The sequence below is a fragment of the Thunnus maccoyii genome, chromosome 8, assembly GCF_910596095.1.
Source record: "Thunnus maccoyii chromosome 8, fThuMac1.1, whole genome shotgun sequence".
Taxonomy (NCBI): Eukaryota; Metazoa; Chordata; class Actinopteri; order Scombriformes; family Scombridae; genus Thunnus; species Thunnus maccoyii.
The window spans coordinates 34,814,868-34,835,328 of record NC_056540.1 but is presented as its reverse complement, the minus strand read 5'-3'; the positions used below and the strand labels follow the sequence as shown (position 1 = coordinate 34,835,328).

General features: G+C 33.5%; 1 protein-coding gene across 5 annotated transcripts in view; it reads right to left on the bottom strand.

The window, feature by feature from the left end:
• slc44a1b (solute carrier family 44 member 1b) overlaps nt 1–20,461 on the bottom strand; it is a 46,518-nt gene that overhangs the window by 25,365 nt on the left and 692 nt on the right. For 2 of the 5 annotated variants that reach the window (XM_042419150.1, XM_042419151.1), the window contains exons 1-2: nt 17,838–18,612; nt 17,430–17,519 (exon numbers count right to left, since the gene is read on the bottom strand). In XM_042419150.1, the coding sequence (XP_042275084.1) occupies nt 17,430–17,519; nt 17,838–17,861 (114 nt within the window). In that variant the 5' untranslated portion in view covers nt 17,862–18,612. Of the gene's footprint in view, nt 1–17,429; nt 17,520–17,837; nt 18,618–20,461 lie in introns of those variants that run through there. The other 3 variants (XM_042419149.1, XM_042419148.1, XM_042419153.1) reach the window with 3 other exon arrangements.

The following is a 20,461-nucleotide window of genomic DNA, read 5'->3' as shown; positions in this document are numbered from 1 at the left end:
TTTAGGTTGAGGTGTTTGTACTTATGGTTGAGGTATTTGTACTTTAGTTTGAGGTATTTGTACTTTAGGTTGAGGTGTTTGTACTTTGGTTTGAGGTGTTTGTACTTTAGTTTGAGGTGTTTGTACTTTGGTTTGAGGTATTTGTACTTTAGTTTGAGGTGTTTGTACTTTGGTTTGAGGTGTTTGTACTTTGGTTTGAGGTATTTGTACTTTAGTTTGAGGTATTTGTACTTTAGTTTGAGGTATTTGTACTTTAGGTTGAAGTATTTGTACTTTAGTTTGAGGTGTTTGTACTTTAGTTTGAGGTATTTGTACTTTAGTTTGAGGTGTTTGTACTTTGGTTTGAGGTATTTGTACTTTAGTTTGAGGTGTTTGTACTTTGGTTTGAGGTGTTTGTACTTTGGTTTGAGGTATTTGTACTTTAGTTTGAGGTATTTGTACTTTAGTTTGAGGTGTTTGTACTTTAGTTTGAGGTGTTTGTACTTTAGTTTGAGGTATTTGTACTTTAGTTTGAGGTGTTTGTACTTTGGTTTGAGGTATTTGTACTTTAGTTTGAGGTGTTTGTACTTTGGTTTGAGGTATTTGTACTTTAGTTTGAGGTATTTGTACTTTAGTTTGAGGTGTTTGTACTTTAGTTTGAGGTGTTTGTACTTTGGTTTGAGGTATTTGTACTTTAGGTTGAGGTGTTTGTACTTTGGTTTGAGGTATTTGTACTTTAGTTTGAGGTGTTTGTACTTTAGTTTGAAGTATTTGTACTTTAGTTTGAGGTGTTTGTACTTTAGTTTGAGGTATTTGTACTTAAGTTTGAGGTGTTTGTACTTTAGTTTGAGGTATTTGTACTTTAGTTTGAGGTGTTTGTACTTTAGTTTGAGGTATTTGTACTTTAGTTTGAGGTGTTTGTACTTTAGTTTGAGGTATTTGTACTTTAGTTTGAGGTGTTTGTACTTTAGTTTGAGGTATTTGTACTTTAGTTTGAGGTATTTGTACTTTAGGTTGAAGTATTTGTACTTTAGTTTGAGGTATTTGTACTTTAGTTTGAGGTATTTGTACTTTAGTTTGAGGTATTTGTACTTTAGTTTGAAGTATTTGTACTTTAGTTTGAGGTGTTTGTACTTTAGTTTGAGGTGTTTGTACTTATGGTTGAGGTGTTTGTACTTATGGTTGTACTTTAGTTTGAGGTATTTGTACTTTAGTTTGAGGTGTTTGTACTTTGGTTTGAGGTATTTGTACTTTAGTTTGAGGTATTTGTACTTTAGTTTGAGGTGTTTGTACTTTAGTTTGAGGTATTTGTACTTTAGTTTGAGGTATTTGTACTTTAGTTTGAGGTGTTTGTACTTTAGTTTGAGGTATTTGTACTTTGGTTTGAGGTATTTGTACTTTAGTTTGAGGTGTTTGTACTTTAGTTTGAGGTGTTTGTACTTATGGTTGAAGTATTTGTACTTTAGTTTGAGGTGTTTGTACTTTAGTTTGAGGTATTTGTACTTTAGTTTGAGGTATTTGTACTTTAGTTTGAGGTATTTGTACTTTAGTTTGAGGTATTTGTACTTTAGTTTGAGGTGTTTGTACTTTAGTTTGAGGTGTTTGTACTTATGGTTGAAGTATTTGTACTTTAGTTTGAGGTATTTGTACTTTAGTTTGAAGTATTTGTACTTTAGTTTGAGGTATTTGTACTTTAGTTTGAGGTGTTTGTACTTTAGTTTGAGGTGTTTGTACTTATGGTTGAGGTATTTGTACTTTAGTTTGAGGTATTTGTACTTTAGTTTGAGGTATTTGTACTTTAGTTTGAGGTGTTTGTACTTATGGTTGAAGTATTTGTACTTTAGTTTGAGGTGTTTGTACTTAGTTTGAGGTATTTGTACTTTAGTTTGAGGTATTTGTACTTTAGGTTGAAGTATTTGTATTTTAGTTTGAGGTATTTGTACTTTAGTTTGAGGTGTTTGTACTTTAGTTTGAGGTATTTGTACTTTAGTTTGAGGTGTTTGTACTTTGGTTTGAGGTGTTTGTACTTTAGGTTGAAGTATTTGTACTTTAGTTTGAAGTATTTGTACTTTAGTTTGAGGTGTTTGTACTTTAGGTTGAAGTATTTGTACTTTAGTTTGAGGTGTTTGTACTTTGGTTTGAGGTGTTTGTACTTTAGGTTGAGGTATTTGTACTTTAGTTTGAGGTATTTGTACTTTAGGTTGAAGTATTTGTACTTTAGTTTGAGGTATTTGTACTTTAGTTTGAGGTGTTTGTACTTTAGTTTGAGGTGTTTGTACTTATGGTTGAGGTGTTTGTACTTTAGTTTGAGGTGTTTGTACTTTGGTTTGAGGTGTTTGTACTTTGGTTTGAGGTATTTGTACTTTAGTTTGAGGTGTTTGTACTTTGGTTTGAGGTATTTGTACTTTAGGTTGAGGTGTTTGTACTTTAGTTTGAGGTGTTTGTACTTTAGTTTGAGGTGTTTGTACTTTAGTTTGAGGTATTTGTACTTAAGGTTGAGGTGTTTGTACTTTGGTTTGAGGTATTTGTACTTTAGTTTGAGGTGTTTGTACTTTGGTTTGAGGTATTTGTACTTTAGTTTGAGGTATTTGTACTTTAGTTTGAGGTATTTGTACTTAAGGTTGAGGTGTTTGTACTTTGGTTTGAGGTGTTTGTACTTTGGTTTGAGGTATTTGTACTTTAGTTTGAGGTGTTTGTACTTTGGTTTGAGGTATTTGTACTTTAGTTTGAGGTATTTGTACTTTAGTTTGAGGTATTTGTACTTTAGTTTGAGGTATTTGTACTTTAGTTTGAGGTGTTTGTACTTTGGTTTGAGGTATTTGTACTTTAGTTTGAGGTGTTTGTACTTTGGTTTGAGGTATTTGTACTTCAGTTTGAGGTATTTGTACTTTAGTTTGAGGTATTTGTACTTAAGGTTGAGGTGTTTGTACTTTGGTTTGAGGTGTTTGTACTTTGGTTTGAGGTATTTGTACTTTAGTTTGAGGTGTTTGTACTTTGGTTTGAGGTATTTGTACTTTAGTTTGAGGTGTTTGTACTTTAGTTTGAGGTGTTTGTACTTTGGTTTGAGGTGTTTGTACTTTGGTTTGAGGTGTTTGTACTTTAGTTTGAGGTATTTGTACTTTAGTTTGAGGTGTTTGAACTTATGGTTGAAGTATTTGTACTTTAGTTTGAGGTATTTGTACTTTAGTTTGAGGTGTTTGTACTTTAGGTTGAAGTATTTGTACTTTAGTTTGAGGTATTTGTACTTTAGTTTGAGGTGTTTGTACTTTAGTTTGAGGTGTTTGTACTTTGGTTTGAGGTGTTTGTACTTTAGGTTGAAGTATTTGTACTTTAGTTTGAGGTATTTGTACTTTAGTTTGAGGTATTTGTACTTTAGTTTGAGGTGTTTGTACTTTAGTTTGAGGTGTTTGTACTTTAGTTTGAGGTATTTGTACTTTAGTTTGAGGTATTTGTACTTTAGTTTGAGGTATTTGTACTTTAGGTTAAGGTGTTTGTACTTATGGTTGAGGTATTTGTACTTTAGTTTGAGGTATTTGTACTTTAGGTTGAGGTGTTTGTACTTTGGTTTGAGGTGTTTGTACTTTAGTTTGAGGTGTTTGTACTTTGGTTTGAGGTATTTGTACTTTAGTTTGAGGTGTTTGTACTTTGGTTTGAGGTGTTTGTACTTTGGTTTGAGGTATTTGTACTTTAGTTTGAGGTGTTTGTACTTTGGTTTGAGGTGTTTGTACTTTGGTTTGAGGTATTTGTACTTTAGTTTGAGGTATTTGTACTTTAGTTTGAGGTATTTGTACTTTAGGTTGAAGTATTTGTACTTTAGTTTGAGGTGTTTGTACTTTAGTTTGAGGTATTTGTACTTTAGTTTGAGGTGTTTGTACTTTGGTTTGAGGTATTTGTACTTTAGTTTGAGGTGTTTGTACTTTGGTTTGAGGTGTTTGTACTTTGGTTTGAGGTATTTGTACTTTAGTTTGAGGTATTTGTACTTTAGTTTGAGGTGTTTGTACTTTAGTTTGAGGTATTTGTACTTTAGTTTGAGGTGTTTGTACTTTGGTTTGAGGTATTTGTACTTTAGTTTGAGGTGTTTGTACTTTGGTTTGAGGTATTTGTACTTTAGTTTGAGGTATTTGTACTTTAGTTTGAGGTGTTTGTACTTTAGTTTGAGGTGTTTGTACTTTGGTTTGAGGTATTTGTACTTTAGGTTGAGGTGTTTGTACTTTGGTTTGAGGTATTTGTACTTTAGTTTGAGGTGTTTGTACTTTAGTTTGAAGTATTTGCACTTTAGTTTGAGGTGTTTGTACTTTAGTTTGAGGTATTTGTACTTAAGTTTGAGGTGTTTGTACTTTAGTTTGAGGTATTTGTACTTTAGTTTGAGGTGTTTGTACTTTAGTTTGAGGTATTTGCACTTTAGTTTGAGGTGTTTGTACTTTAGTTTGAGGTATTTGTACTTAAGTTTGAGGTATTTGTACTTTAGTTTGAGGTGTTTGTACTTATGGTTGAAGTATTTGTACTTTAGTTTGAGGTGTTTGTACTTTAGTTTGAGGTATTTGTACTTTAGTTTGAAGTATTTGTACTTTAGTTTGAAGTATTTGTACTTTAGTTTGAGGTATTTGTACTTTAGTTTGAGGTGTTTGTACTTTGGTTTGAGGTGTTTGTACTTTAGTTTGAGGTATTTGTACTTTAGTTTGAGGTGTTTGAACTTATGGTTGAAGTATTTGTACTTTAGTTTGAGGTATTTGTACTTTAGTTTGAGGTGTTTGTACTTTAGGTTGAAGTATTTGTACTTTAGTTTGAGGTATTTGTACTTTAGTTTGAGGTGTTTGTACTTTAGTTTGAGGTGTTTGTACTTTGGTTTGAGGTGTTTGTACTTATGGTTGAGGTATTTGTACTTTAGTTTGAGGTATTTGTACTTTAGGTTGAGGTGTTTGTACTTATGGTTGAGGTATTTGTACTTTAGTTTGAGGTATTTGTACTTTAGGTTGAGGTGTTTGTACTTTGGTTTGAGGTGTTTGTACTTTAGTTTGAGGTGTTTGTACTTTGGTTTGAGGTATTTGTACTTTAGTTTGAGGTGTTTGTACTTTGGTTTGAGGTGTTTGTACTTTGGTTTGAGGTATTTGTACTTTAGTTTGAGGTGTTTGTACTTTGGTTTGAGGTATTTGTACTTTAGTTTGAGGTATTTGTACTTTAGTTTGAGGTATTTGTACTTTAGTTTGAGGTATTTGTACTTTAGGTTGAAGTATTTGTACTTTAGTTTGAGGTGTTTGTACTTTAGTTTGAGGTATTTGTACTTTAGTTTGAGGTGTTTGTACTTTGGTTTGAGGTATTTGTACTTTAGTTTGAGGTGTTTGTACTTTGGTTTGAGGTGTTTGTACTTTGGTTTGAGGTATTTGTACTTTAGTTTGAGGTATTTGTACTTTAGTTTGAGGTGTTTGTACTTTAGTTTGAGGTATTTGTACTTTAGTTTGAGGTGTTTGTACTTTGGTTTGAGGTATTTGTACTTTAGTTTGAGGTGTTTGTACTTTGGTTTGAGGTATTTGTACTTTAGTTTGAGGTATTTGTACTTTAGTTTGAGGTGTTTGTACTTTAGTTTGAGGTGTTTGTACTTTGGTTTGAGGTATTTGTACTTTAGTTTGAGGTGTTTGTACTTTGGTTTGAGGTATTTGTACTTTAGTTTGAGGTGTTTGTACTTTAGTTTGAAGTATTTGCACTTTAGTTTGAGGTGTTTGTACTTTAGTTTGAGGTATTTGTACTTAAGTTTGAGGTGTTTGTACTTTAGTTTGAGGTATTTGTACTTTAGTTTGAGGTGTTTGTACTTTAGTTTGAGGTATTTGTACTTTAGTTTGAGGTGTTTGTACTTTAGTTTGAGGTATTTGTACTTTAGTTTGAGGTGTTTGTACTTTAGTTTGAGGTATTTGTACTTTAGTTTGAGGTATTTGTACTTTAGGTTGAAGTATTTGTACTTTAGTTTGAGGTATTTGTACTTTAGTTTGAGGTATTTGTACTTTAGTTTGAGGTATTTGTACTTTAGTTTGAAGTATTTGTACTTTAGTTTGAGGTGTTTGTACTTTAGTTTGAGGTGTTTGTACTTATGGTTGAAGTATTTGTACTTATGGTTGTACTTTAGTTTGAGGTATTTGTACTTTAGTTTGAGGTGTTTGTACTTTGGTTTGAGGTATTTGTACTTTAGTTTGAGGTATTTGTACTTTAGTTTGAGGTGTTTGTACTTTAGTTTGAGGTATTTGTACTTTAGTTTGAGGTATTTGTACTTTAGTTTGAGGTGTTTGTACTTTAGTTTGAGGTATTTGTACTTTGGTTTGAGGTATTTGTACTTTAGTTTGAGGTGTTTGTACTTTAGTTTGAGGTGTTTGAACTTATGGTTGAAGTATTTGTACTTTAGTTTGAGGTGTTTGTACTTTAGTTTGAGGTATTTGTACTTTAGTTTGAAGTATTTGTACTTTAGTTTGAGGTATTTGTACTTTAGTTTGAGGTATTTGTACTTTAGTTTGAGGTGTTTGTACTTTAGTTTGAGGTGTTTGTACTTATGGTTGAAGTATTTGTACTTTAGTTTGAGGTATTTGTACTTTAGGTTGAGGTGTTTGTACTTATGGTTGAGGTATTTGTACTTTAGTTTGAGGTATTTGTACTTTAGGTTGAGGTGTTTGTACTTTGGTTTGAGGTGTTTGTACTTTAGTTTGAGGTGTTTGTACTTTGGTTTGAGGTATTTGTACTTTAGTTTGAGGTGTTTGTACTTTGGTTTGAGGTGTTTGTACTTTGGTTTGAGGTATTTGTACTTTAGTTTGAGGTGTTTGTACTTTGGTTTGAGGTGTTTGTACTTTGGTTTGAGGTATTTGTACTTTAGTTTGAGGTATTTGTACTTTAGTTTGAGGTATTTGTACTTTAGGTTGAAGTATTTGTACTTTAGTTTGAGGTGTTTGTACTTTAGTTTGAGGTATTTGTACTTTAGTTTGAGGTGTTTGTACTTTGGTTTGAGGTATTTGTACTTTAGTTTGAGGTGTTTGTACTTTGGTTTGAGGTGTTTGTACTTTGGTTTGAGGTATTTGTACTTTAGTTTGAGGTATTTGTACTTTAGTTTGAGGTGTTTGTACTTTAGTTTGAGGTGTTTGTACTTTAGTTTGAGGTATTTGTACTTTAGTTTGAGGTGTTTGTACTTTGGTTTGAGGTATTTGTACTTTAGTTTGAGGTGTTTGTACTTTGGTTTGAGGTATTTGTACTTTAGTTTGAGGTATTTGTACTTTAGTTTGAGGTGTTTGTACTTTAGTTTGAGGTGTTTGTACTTTGGTTTGAGGTATTTGTACTTTAGTTTGAGGTGTTTGTACTTTGGTTTGAGGTATTTGTACTTTAGTTTGAGGTGTTTGTACTTTAGTTTGAAGTATTTGCACTTTAGTTTGAGGTGTTTGTACTTTAGTTTGAGGTATTTGTACTTAAGTTTGAGGTGTTTGTACTTTAGTTTGAGGTATTTGTACTTTAGTTTGAGGTGTTTGTACTTTAGTTTGAGGTATTTGTACTTTAGTTTGAGGTGTTTGTACTTTAGTTTGAGGTATTTGTACTTTAGTTTGAGGTGTTTGTACTTTAGTTTGAGGTATTTGTACTTTAGTTTGAGGTATTTGTACTTTAGGTTGAAGTATTTGTACTTTAGTTTGAGGTGTTTGTACTTTAGTTTGAGGTATTTGTACTTTAGTTTGAGGTATTTGTACTTTAGTTTGAAGTATTTGTACTTTAGTTTGAGGTGTTTGTACTTTAGTTTGAGGTGTTTGTACTTATGGTTGAAGTGTTTGTACTTATGGTTGTACTTTAGTTTGAGGTATTTGTACTTTAGTTTGAGGTATTTGTACTTTGGTTTGAGGTATTTGTACTTTAGTTTGAGGTATTTGTACTTTAGTTTGAGGTGTTTGTACTTTAGTTTGAGGTATTTGTACTTTAGTTTGAGGTATTTGTACTTTAGTTTGAGGTGTTTGTACTTTAGTTTGAGGTATTTGTACTTTGGTTTGAGGTATTTGTACTTTAGTTTGAGGTGTTTGTACTTTAGTTTGAGGTGTTTGAACTTATGGTTGAAGTATTTGTACTTTAGTTTGAGGTATTTGTACTTTAGTTTGAGGTATTTGTACTTTAGTTTGAAGTATTTGTACTTTAGTTTGAGGTATTTGTACTTTAGTTTGAGGTATTTGTACTTTAGTTTGAGGTGTTTGTACTTTAGTTTGAGGTGTTTGTACTTATGGTTGAAGTATTTGTACTTTAGTTTGAGGTATTTGTACTTTAGTTTGAAGTATTTGTACTTTAGTTTGAGGTATTTGTACTTTAGTTTGAGGTGTTTGTACTTTAGTTTGAGGTGTTTGTACTTATGGTTGAGGTATTTGTACTTTAGTTTGAGGTATTTGTACTTTAGTTTGAGGTATTTGTACTTTAGTTTGAGGTGTTTGTACTTATGGTTGAAGTATTTGTACTTTAGTTTGAGGTGTTTGTACTTAGTTTGAGGTATTTGTACTTTAGTTTGAGGTATTTGTACTTTAGGTTGAAGTATTTGTATTTTAGTTTGAGGTATTTGTACTTTAGTTTGAGGTGTTTGTACTTTAGTTTGAGGTATTTGTACTTTAGTTTGAGGTGTTTGTACTTTGGTTTGAGGTGTTTGTACTTTAGGTTGAAGTATTTGTACTTTAGTTTGAAGTATTTGTACTTTAGTTTGAGGTGTTTGTACTTTAGGTTGAAGTATTTGTACTTTAGTTTGAGGTGTTTGTACTTTGGTTTGAGGTGTTTGTACTTTAGGTTGAAGTATTTGTACTTTAGTTTGAGGTATTTGTACTTTAGTTTGAAGTATTTGTACTTTAGTTTGAGGTATTTGTACTTTAGTTTGAGGTGTTTGTACTTTAGTTTGAGGTGTTTGTACTTATGGTTGAGGTGTTTGTACTTTAGTTTGAGGTGTTTGTACTTTGGTTTGAGGTGTTTGTACTTTGGTTTGAGGTATTTGTACTTTAGTTTGAGGTGTTTGTACTTTGGTTTGAGGTATTTGTACTTTAGGTTGAGGTGTTTGTACTTTGGTTTGAGGTGTTTGTACTTTAGTTTGAGGTGTTTGTACTTTAGTTTGAGGTATTTGTACTTAAGGTTGAGGTGTTTGTACTTTGGTTTGAGGTATTTGTACTTTAGTTTGAGGTGTTTGTACTTTGGTTTGAGGTATTTGTACTTTAGTTTGAGGTATTTGTACTTTAGTTTGAGGTATTTGTACTTAAGGTTGAGGTGTTTGTACTTTGGTTTGAGGTGTTTGTACTTTGGTTTGAGGTATTTGTACTTTAGTTTGAGGTGTTTGTACTTTGGTTTGAGGTATTTGTACTTTAGTTTGAGGTATTTGTACTTTAGTTTGAGGTATTTGTACTTTAGTTTGAGGTATTTGTACTTTAGTTTGAGGTGTTTGTACTTTGGTTTGAGGTATTTGTACTTTAGTTTGAGGTGTTTGTACTTTGGTTTGAGGTATTTGTACTTTAGTTTGAGGTATTTGTACTTTAGTTTGAGGTATTTGTACTTAAGGTTGAGGTGTTTGTACTTTGGTTTGAGGTGTTTGTACTTTGGTTTGAGGTATTTGTACTTTAGTTTGAGGTGTTTGTACTTTGGTTTGAGGTATTTGTACTTTAGTTTGAGGTATTTGTACTTTAGTTTGAGGCATTTGTACTTTAGGTTGAAGTATTTGTACTTTAGTTTGAGGTATTTGTACTTTAGTTTGAGGTATTTGTACTTTAGTTTGAGGTGTTTGTACTTTAGTTTGAGGTATTTGTACTTTAGTTTGAGGTGTTTGTACTTTAGTTTGAGGTATTTGTACTTTAGTTTGAGGTGTTTGTACTTTAGTTTGAGGTATTTGTACTTTAGTTTGAGGTATTTGTACTTTAGGTTGAAGTATTTGTACTTTAGTTTGAGGTATTTGTACTTTAGTTTGAGGTATTTGTACTTTAGTTTGAGGTATTTGTACTTTAGTTTGAGGTATTTGTACTTTAGTTTGAGGTGTTTGTACTTTAGTTTGAGGTGTTTGTACTTATGGTTGAAGTATTTGTACTTATGGTTGTACTTTAGTTTGAGGTATTTGTACTTTAGTTTGAGGTGTTTGTACTTTGGTTTGAGGTATTTGTACTTTAGTTTGAGGTATTTGTACTTTAGTTTGAGGTGTTTGTACTTTAGTTTGAGGTATTTGTACTTTAGTTTGAGGTATTTGTACTTTAGTTTGAGGTGTTTGTACTTTAGTTTGAGGTATTTGTACTTTGGTTTGAGGTATTTGTACTTTAGTTTGAGGTGTTTGTACTTTAGTTTGAGGTGTTTGAACTTATGGTTGAAGTATTTGTACTTTAGTTTGAGGTGTTTGTACTTTAGTTTGAGGTATTTGTACTTTAGTTTGAAGTATTTGTACTTTAGTTTGAGGTATTTGTACTTTAGTTTGAGGTATTTGTACTTTAGTTTGAGGTGTTTGTACTTTAGTTTGAGGTGTTTGTACTTATGGTTGAAGTATTTGTACTTTAGTTTGAGGTGTTTGTACTTTGGTTTGAGGTATTTGTACTTTAGTTTGAGGTGTTTGTACTTTAGTTTGAGGTATTTGTACTTTAGTTTGAGGTGTTTGTACTTTAGTTTGAGGTATTTGTACTTTAGTTTGAGGTATTTGTACTTTAGTTTGAGGTGTTTGTACTTATGGTTGAAGTATTTGTACTTTAGTTTGAGGTGTTTGTACTTTAGTTTGAGGTATTTGTACTTTAGTTTGAAGTATTTGTACTTTAGTTTGAAGTATTTGTACTTTAGTTTGAGGTATTTGTACTTTAGTTTGAGGTGTTTGTACTTTGGTTTGAGGTGTTTGTACTTTAGTTTGAGGTATTTGTACTTTAGTTTGAGGTGTTTGAACTTATGGTTGAAGTATTTGTACTTTAGTTTGAGGTATTTGTACTTTAGTTTGAGGTGTTTGTACTTTAGGTTGAAGTATTTGTACTTTAGTTTGAGGTATTTGTACTTTAGTTTGAGGTGTTTGTACTTTAGTTTGAGGTGTTTGTACTTTGGTTTGAGGTGTTTGTACTTATGGTTGAGGTATTTGTACTTTAGTTTGAGGTATTTGTACTTTAGGTTGAGGTGTTTGTACTTATGGTTGAGGTATTTGTACTTTAGTTTGAGGTATTTGTACTTTAGGTTGAGGTGTTTGTACTTTGGTTTGAGGTGTTTGTACTTTAGTTTGAGGTGTTTGTACTTTGGTTTGAGGTATTTGTACTTTAGTTTGAGGTGTTTGTACTTTGGTTTGAGGTGTTTGTACTTTGGTTTGAGGTATTTGTACTTTAGTTTGAGGTGTTTGTACTTTGGTTTGAGGTGTTTGTACTTTGGTTTGAGGTATTTGTACTTTAGTTTGAGGTATTTGTACTTTAGTTTGAGGTATTTGTACTTTAGGTTGAAGTATTTGTACTTTAGTTTGAGGTGTTTGTACTTTAGTTTGAGGTATTTGTACTTTAGTTTGAGGTGTTTGTACTTTGGTTTGAGGTATTTGTACTTTAGTTTGAGGTGTTTGTACTTTGGTTTGAGGTGTTTGTACTTTGGTTTGAGGTATTTGTACTTTAGTTTGAGGTATTTGTACTTTAGTTTGAGGTGTTTGTACTTTAGTTTGAGGTATTTGTACTTTAGTTTGAGGTGTTTGTACTTTGGTTTGAGGTATTTGTACTTTAGTTTGAGGTATTTGTACTTTAGTTTGAGGTATTTGTACTTTAGTTTGAGGTATTTGTACTTTAGTTTGAGGTGTTTGTACTTTGGTTTGAGGTATTTGTACTTTAGTTTGAGGTGTTTGTACTTTGGTTTGAGGTATTTGTACTTTAGTTTGAGGTATTTGTACTTTAGTTTGAGGTATTTGTACTTAAGGTTGAGGTGTTTGTACTTTGGTTTGAGGTGTTTGTACTTTGGTTTGAGGTATTTGTACTTTAGTTTGAGGTGTTTGTACTTTGGTTTGAGGTATTTGTACTTTAGTTTGAGGTATTTGTACTTTAGTTTGAGGCATTTGTACTTTAGGTTGAAGTATTTGTACTTTAGTTTGAGGTATTTGTACTTTAGTTTGAGGTATTTGTACTTTAGTTTGAGGTGTTTGTACTTTAGTTTGAGGTATTTGTACTTTAGTTTGAGGTGTTTGTACTTTAGTTTGAGGTATTTGTACTTTAGTTTGAGGTGTTTGTACTTTAGTTTGAGGTATTTGTACTTTAGTTTGAGGTATTTGTACTTTAGGTTGAAGTATTTGTACTTTAGTTTGAGGTATTTGTACTTTAGTTTGAGGTATTTGTACTTTAGTTTGAGGTATTTGTACTTTAGTTTGAAGTATTTGTACTTTAGTTTGAGGTGTTTGTACTTTAGTTTGAGGTGTTTGTACTTATGGTTGAAGTATTTGTACTTATGGTTGTACTTTAGTTTGAGGTATTTGTACTTTAGTTTGAGGTGTTTGTACTTTGGTTTGAGGTATTTGTACTTTAGTTTGAGGTATTTGTACTTTAGTTTGAGGTGTTTGTACTTTAGTTTGAGGTATTTGTACTTTAGTTTGAGGTATTTGTACTTTAGTTTGAGGTGTTTGTACTTTAGTTTGAGGTATTTGTACTTTGGTTTGAGGTATTTGTACTTTAGTTTGAGGTGTTTGTACTTTAGTTTGAGGTGTTTGAACTTATGGTTGAAGTATTTGTACTTTAGTTTGAGGTGTTTGTACTTTAGTTTGAGGTATTTGTACTTTAGTTTGAGGTGTTTGTACTTTAGTTTGAGGTATTTGTACTTTAGTTTGAGGTATTTGTACTTTAGTTTGAGGTGTTTGTACTTTAGTTTGAGGTGTTTGTACTTATGGTTGAAGTATTTGTACTTTAGTTTGAGGTGTTTGTACTTTGGTTTGAGGTATTTGTACTTTAGTTTGAGGTGTTTGTACTTTAGTTTGAGGTATTTGTACTTTAGTTTGAGGTGTTTGTACTTTAGTTTGAGGTATTTGTACTTTAGTTTGAGGTATTTGTACTTTAGTTTGAGGTGTTTGTACTTATGGTTGAAGTATTTGTACTTTAGTTTGAGGTGTTTGTACTTTAGTTTGAGGTATTTGTACTTTAGTTTGAAGTATTTGTACTTTAGTTTGAAGTATTTGTACTTTAGTTTGAGGTATTTGTACTTTAGTTTGAGGTGTTTGTACTTTGGTTTGAGGTGTTTGTACTTTAGTTTGAGGTATTTGTACTTTAGTTTGAGGTGTTTGAACTTATGGTTGAAGTATTTGTACTTTAGTTTGAGGTATTTGTACTTTAGTTTGAGGTGTTTGTACTTTAGGTTGAAGTATTTGTACTTTAGTTTGAGGTATTTGTACTTTAGTTTGAGGTATTTGTACTTTAGTTTGAGGTGTTTGTACTTTGGTTTGAGGTGTTTGTACTTATGGTTGAGGTATTTGTACTTTAGTTTGAGGTATTTGTACTTTAGGTTGAGGTGTTTGTACTTATGGTTGAGGTATTTGTACTTTAGTTTGAGGTATTTGTACTTTAGTTTGAGGTGTTTGTACTTTAGTTTGAGGTGTTTGTACTTTAGTTTGAGGTGTTTGTACTTTGGTTTGAGGTATTTGTACTTTAGTTTGAGGTGTTTGTACTTTGGTTTGAGGTGTTTGTACTTTGGTTTGAGGTATTTGTACTTTAGTTTGAGGTGTTTGTACTTTGGTTTGAGGTGTTTGTACTTTGGTTTGAGGTATTTGTACTTTAGTTTGAGGTATTTGTACTTTAGTTTGAGGTATTTGTACTTTAGGTTGAAGTATTTGTACTTTAGTTTGAGGTGTTTGTACTTTAGTTTGAGGTATTTGTACTTTAGTTTGAGGTGTTTGTACTTTGGTTTGAGGTATTTGTACTTTAGTTTGAGGTGTTTGTACTTTGGTTTGAGGTGTTTGTACTTTGGTTTGAGGTATTTGTACTTTAGTTTGAGGTATTTGTACTTTAGTTTGAGGTGTTTGTACTTTAGTTTGAGGTATTTGTACTTTAGTTTGAGGTGTTTGTACTTTGGTTTGAGGTATTTGTACTTTAGTTTGAGGTGTTTGTACTTTGGTTTGAGGTATTTGTACTTTAGTTTGAGGTATTTGTACTTTAGTTTGAGGTGTTTGTACTTTAGTTTGAGGTGTTTGTACTTTGGTTTGAGGTATTTGTACTTTAGGTTGAGGTGTTTGTACTTTGGTTTGAGGTATTTGTACTTTAGTTTGAGGTGTTTGTACTTTAGTTTGAAGTATTTGCACTTTAGTTTGAGGTGTTTGTACTTTAGTTTGAGGTATTTGTACTTAAGTTTGAGGTGTTTGTACTTTAGTTTGAGGTATTTGTACTTTAGTTTGAGGTGTTTGTACTTTAGTTTGAGGTATTTGTACTTTAGTTTGAGGTGTTTGTACTTTAGTTTGAGGTATTTGTACTTTAGTTTGAGGTGTTTGTACTTTAGTTTGAGGTATTTGTACTTTAGTTTGAGGTATTTGTACTTTAGGTTGAAGTATTTGTACTTTAGTTTGAGGTATTTGTACTTTAGTTTGAGGTATTTGTACTTTAGTTTGAAGTATTTGTACTTTAGTTTGAGGTGTTTGTACTTTAGTTTGAGGTGTTTGTACTTATGGTTGAAGTATTTGTACTTATGGTTGTACTTTAGTTTGAGGTATTTGTACTTTAGTTTGAGGTGTTTGTACTTTGGTTTGAGGTATTTGTACTTTAGTTTGAGGTATTTGTACTTTAGTTTGAGGTGTTTGTACTTTAGTTTGAGGTATTTGTACTTTAGTTTGAGGTATTTGTACTTTAGTTTGAGGTGTTTGTACTTTAGTTTGAGGTATTTGTACTTTGGTTTGAGGTATTTGTACTTTGGTTTGAGGTATTTGTACTTTAGTTTGAGGTATTTGTACTTTGGTTTGAGGTATTTGTACTTTAATTTGAGGTATTTGTACTTTGGTTTGAGGTATTTGCACTTTAGTTTGAGGTGTTTGTACTTTAGTTTGAAGTATTTGTACTTTAGTTTGAAGTATTTGTACTTTAGTTTGAAGTATTTGTAATTTAGTTTGAAGTATTTGTACTTTAGTTTGAGGTGTTTGTACTTAAGTTTGAGGTATTTGTACTTTAGTTTGAGGTATTTGTACTTTAGTTTGAGGTGTTTGTACTTTAGTTTGAGGTATTTGTACTTTAGGTTGAAGTATTTGTACTTATGGTTGAAGTATTTGTACTTTAATTTGAGGTATTTGTACTTTAGTTTGAGGTATTTGTACTTTAGTTTGAGGTATTTGTACTTATGGTTGAAGTATTTGTACTTTAGTTTGAGGTGTTTGTACTTTAGGTTGAAGTATTTGTACTTATGGTTGAAGTATTTGTACTTTAGTTTGAGGTGTTTGTACTTTAGTTTGAGGTATTTGTACTTTAGTTTGAGGTATTTGTACTTATGGTTGAAGTATTTGTACTTTAGTTTGAGGTGTTTGTACTTTAGTTTGAAGTATTTGTACTTTAGTTTGAGGTGTTTGTACTTATGGTTGAAGTATTTGTACTTATGGTTGTACTTTAGTTTGAGGTATTTGTACTTTAGTTTGAGGTGTTTGTACTTTGGTTTGAGGTATTTGTACTTTAGTTTGAGGTATTTGTACTTTAGTTTGAGGTGTTTGTACTTTAGTTTGAGGTATTTGTACTTTAGTTTGAGGTATTTGTACTTTAGTTCGAGGTATTTGTACTTATGGTTGAAGTATTTGTACTTTAGTTTGAGGTGTTTGTACTTTAGTTTGAAGTATTTGTACTTTAGTTTGAGGTGTTTGTACTTTAGTTTGAGGTGTTTGTACTTTAGTTTGAAGTATTTGTACTTTAGTTTGAGGTATTTGTACTTTAGTTTGAGGTGTTTGTACTTTAGTTTGAGGTGTTTGTACTTTAGTTTGAGGTATTTGTACTTTAGTTTGAGGTATTTGTACTTTAGTTTGAGGTGTTTGTACTTTAGTTTGAGGTATTTGTACTTTGGTTTGAGGTATTTGTACTTTAGTTTGAGGTATTTGTACTTTGGTTTGAGGTATTTGTACTTTAGTTTGAGGTATTTGTACTTTAGTTTGAGGTATTTGTACTTTGGTTTGAGGTATTTGTACTTTAGTTTGAGGTATTTGTACTTTGGTTTGAGGTATTTGTACTTTAGTTTGAGGTATTTGTACTTTAGTTTGAGGTATTTGTACTTTGGTTTGAGGTATTTGTACTTTAGTTTGAGGTATTTGTACTTTAGTTTGAAGTATTTGTACTTTAGTTTGAGGTATTTGTACTTTAGTTTGAGGTATTTGTACTTTGGTTTGAGGTATTTGTACTTTAGTTTGAGGTATTTGTACTTCAGTTGAGTATTGACATTTATTTGACAGCTAAATGATTCATCTGTTAATAAATCAATCGATCGATCAATCGCTGCAGCTCCGGTGAAATTACAAACAGTTCATTGATTAATGTAGTAAATCATAGACAGATTAATCAATATTGATAATAGAGTTTATCTGCAGCTCTATCAAAACACTGCTGCCAATAATCACTGAGGACTCAATCAGCAGATCAATACGCTCCAGTTTACCCTCCGAAAATCACTAAATCCGATCACTGAAACCATCAATCAATTGATCAATTAATCAGCTGACAGAAAGGTTTGATGAGGATCAGTGGGTTAATAGAGGTGTTCCAATCAATCAATAACTCAGCCAATAAGATCAATGAGTTGATCACAGCAGTCTCTTATTGATCATTTAAACACAGTTTGGATAGAAACTAACAATATTTGGATTATTGATTAGGTTGATGGGATTATTTTCTCAATTCTCTGATCAATCATTTGTTTGAGTTTGTCGGAGCACAAAGTGTCTCGTTCTGTCCGACCGACAGTCAATCACTAAATATTCAGTCTAATATGAAACCAATCACATTCATTGATTATCAAAATGGTTCAGAGCTGCAATTATTGAATAAAAGTCATCAGCGGCTGTTCAGATAATCGATCAATCGTTTCAAACAGTTTCTCTGATTCTGAAAACAGAAACGAGTGACGGAGCTGTGACCTCATTTCACTTTCTGATCATCTGACAAACTATTGATCAGTTTAATCAATTTACCGAGAAAATAACAGTAAATATTTACCAGTGAATTTTCTGATCGATTAATCGTTTCAACTCGATTATAAACAGAAGATGTTCAATATTCAGCCAGAACACAAACATCATGTTTACAGATATTATTGATTCATTATTGATTCATTATTGATTTATTATTGATATATTATTGATATATTATAGGTATATTATAGGGGTGTAATATATATATTACGTATCATTGATATATTAGAAATATACTACAGGTATATTATGGGATGGTGGGCTGTGTTACAGATTATCATACAGAGATTATAGATTAATTATAGACACATTATTGATTAGTTACAGGTAAACTACAGGTATATTATGGGATGGTGGGCTGTGTGGTTACCATGCCGACGCAGAAGACGGTGAAGAGCAGGAACCAGGGCAGGTCTGTGCAGCTCCGGTCCTCCAGCGGTCTCCACTCTCTCTTTGTCCTCTAGAAGACACAAACACACGGTCACACCGGGCACCGAGCACCGGGCCGGGTCTCCCCCTGCCCCCGCAGCTGTTTACCGGGAGCAGCAGAGCCCGGGTCCCGGGAACAGGCCCCGGTTACCCGCCTGTCCCGGGAGCAGCTAATTGGATTACGGTCCTGGCTCTAATGCCAGCTCGGCCCTCTCTGCTCCCCGGGACCCGTTTCCCTTTAACGGTGACAGAATAAACGCGCTCCGGTGCTCTGCTGAAGGACACCGGGGGGTGGAGGAGAGGGGAGGACGGTACCGGTGCGGGCCGGGCCGGGCCAGGCCGTTCTTACCTCCGCGCTCCCGCAGCATCCCATGTCAGTCAGGGTGGACGAGCCCGGAGCCTCCCGGAGCTTCACGGAGCCTCAGCTCAGCAGCAGCGGGGTCTGCAGCAGCGACAGGCGGCGGAGGACGGAGGCCGAGCCCGGAGCGGAGACGGTGCCGACGGTCAGTGTGCGCGGTCCGGCCCGCTGCCTCCTCCGGTTACCGAGCCGAGCGGGGATTAACGGCCGAGGATTTGTCCGCCACACTTCCTGGTGGGCCGTCAGGTGCAGCGGCCATTCATATCATTGCGCATGCGCAATTGATGCTCGTGCCGGAGCGGAGCTGAACAACAAACCGTTTGAGCTTTGGGTGCAGTACCCGGTGTGACCGGACCGGCGGGGGGGCGCTGTGACCGTTATCCTCCTCTGATGCTGTTTTCTCTTCTTTAACTCTTTTAATTTTATTTAAATGTCTTTTATTATGTTTCCTTTGATGAATTTATGTTTCATGTGAAACAAATGTTCTGTTCTAATAAACTTAATTTGTTTTATTGTTTTTTTATTTTCCACAGATTAAAGTTCTTAAAGTACAGGATATTATTGATTAATATGGTTTATAATAGAATCCCCTCATGTATTGATCTGTAGACACAGGCCTTCCTCACAGCATCATTATGATCAGATCAATAGTCTTCATCTAAAACAATAAGCAGATCAATAAGTTCCTGTTTGTTTCTGTAGATTCAGACGTGACAGATAATAAATATAATAAATATAATAAAAGTTACTCAACATCACATCGTCTCATTTCAATAATCTTCTCCTGTTTGATATTTCAGGCTGTGATGTCATCATCACTGCGTCTATGAAAAGGTCTGTTCTGCTCTGCTGCTGCCGACCTTTGACCTCCATGTGTCTGACAGTTGGTGCAGACTGACACAGCTGAACTGACGTGTTTGTTTCACACAGACTGTTAGTGTGTTTCACCAGCGACTGTAGAACTGCACCAGTCACCAGCCTACACTGTTACTGCAGTACTACACGCTGTTACTGTAGTACTACACACTGTTACTGCAGTACTACACGCTGTTACTGCAGTACTACACACTGTTACTGCAGTACTACACACTGTTACTGCAGTACTACACGCTGTTACTGTAGTACTACACACTGTTACTGTAGTACTACACACTGTTACTGCAGTACTACACGCTGTTACTGCAGTACTACACACTGTTACTGCAGTACTACAGTAGTACTACACACTGTTACTGCAGTACTACAGTAGTACTACACACTGTTACTGCAGTACTACACACTGTTACTGTAGTACTACAGTAGTACTACACACTGTTACTGCAGTACTACACACTGTTACTGTAGTACTACACACTGTTACTGCAGTACTACACGCTGTTACTGCAGTACTACACACTGTTACTGCAGTACTACAGTAGTACTACACACTGTTACTGCAGTACTACACACTGTTACTGCAGTCTGTAGTACTACTGTAGTACTGTAGTACTGTAGTATTGCAGTACTACAGTACTACAGTAGTACTGTAGTACTGTAGTACTGTACTGTGTCTATAACACTAATAATAAACTGAAGTGATGTCGCTGCGTTTAAACTCTTCAACAAGTTTAAATCTAAATGATTATAAAGTTCAAAGTAAAACACTAAACTGAAGAACCATCATCAGAGGATCAATCACTGTATTGATCCTTCATCTGTAATTGATATATTCTTTTCTTTTTTTCAGACTTGTTGAGATTAAAATGTGTTTAGTGACAGAAACAGATGTGATCAGACAGTTCAGACTGAAGATCAGCAGCAGCTTGGATTTTCAAAATAAAGTGAAAAGATGCAAATATATTGATAATAAACATGTTATCAGTCGTTACAGTCACGTAGCTGCTGGAACAGTTCAGTTCTTTCAATGGTTTCTTTTATTAATACGTTTCCTTCATCACGCTGAACTTTACATTCAGTCACATGATCCACTGATCAACAGTCAGTAGCACATAGTTACAGCTCCAAATGATAACTGGATGTGACTGTAAATGAGATGCAGCCTCAGTGACTCTGGAGGTTAAATAAAGGTTATGAGATGAACATAAACAGAACAAAGTGTCGTCTTGCTTTAGTTTGTTATTTTCTACCTGACAGGAACATAAAATACTACGACAAACATATAAAAGCATAGTTTTCAGTGTGTAAAACGACATATCAGCACATTTCCATGAAGCAGCAAATGAGCCTGAAAGAACAGTTATAATAACAGAACCGACAGCTGAGTGTTCGTTAATGAAAGGATGCTTTAATAAGCTCGTTAAGCCGTGCTGTGAGTCACATGATCAACATCAGTCACATCAACGCTTTTCAACTTTATCTGTTTAGTTTCACATCAGTAATTATGTTATAATGATGTTTCTATACTGGAACCGTCGCAGCAGGTTCACACATCTGTTTTCACATCATTGAAATGAAAGCATGTGAGAAGTTTAGAGGGAAAAATCACTATTTGGTGGAGCTGTTAACAACTCATAGACATGTGAAATGTGACCCCGACTACACACTGCTTTTTGTAAGACGTCAAAAGCCAAAAAGGTTGGAAACCACTGGTTTCATCTTTAACAATGTGTTGTATT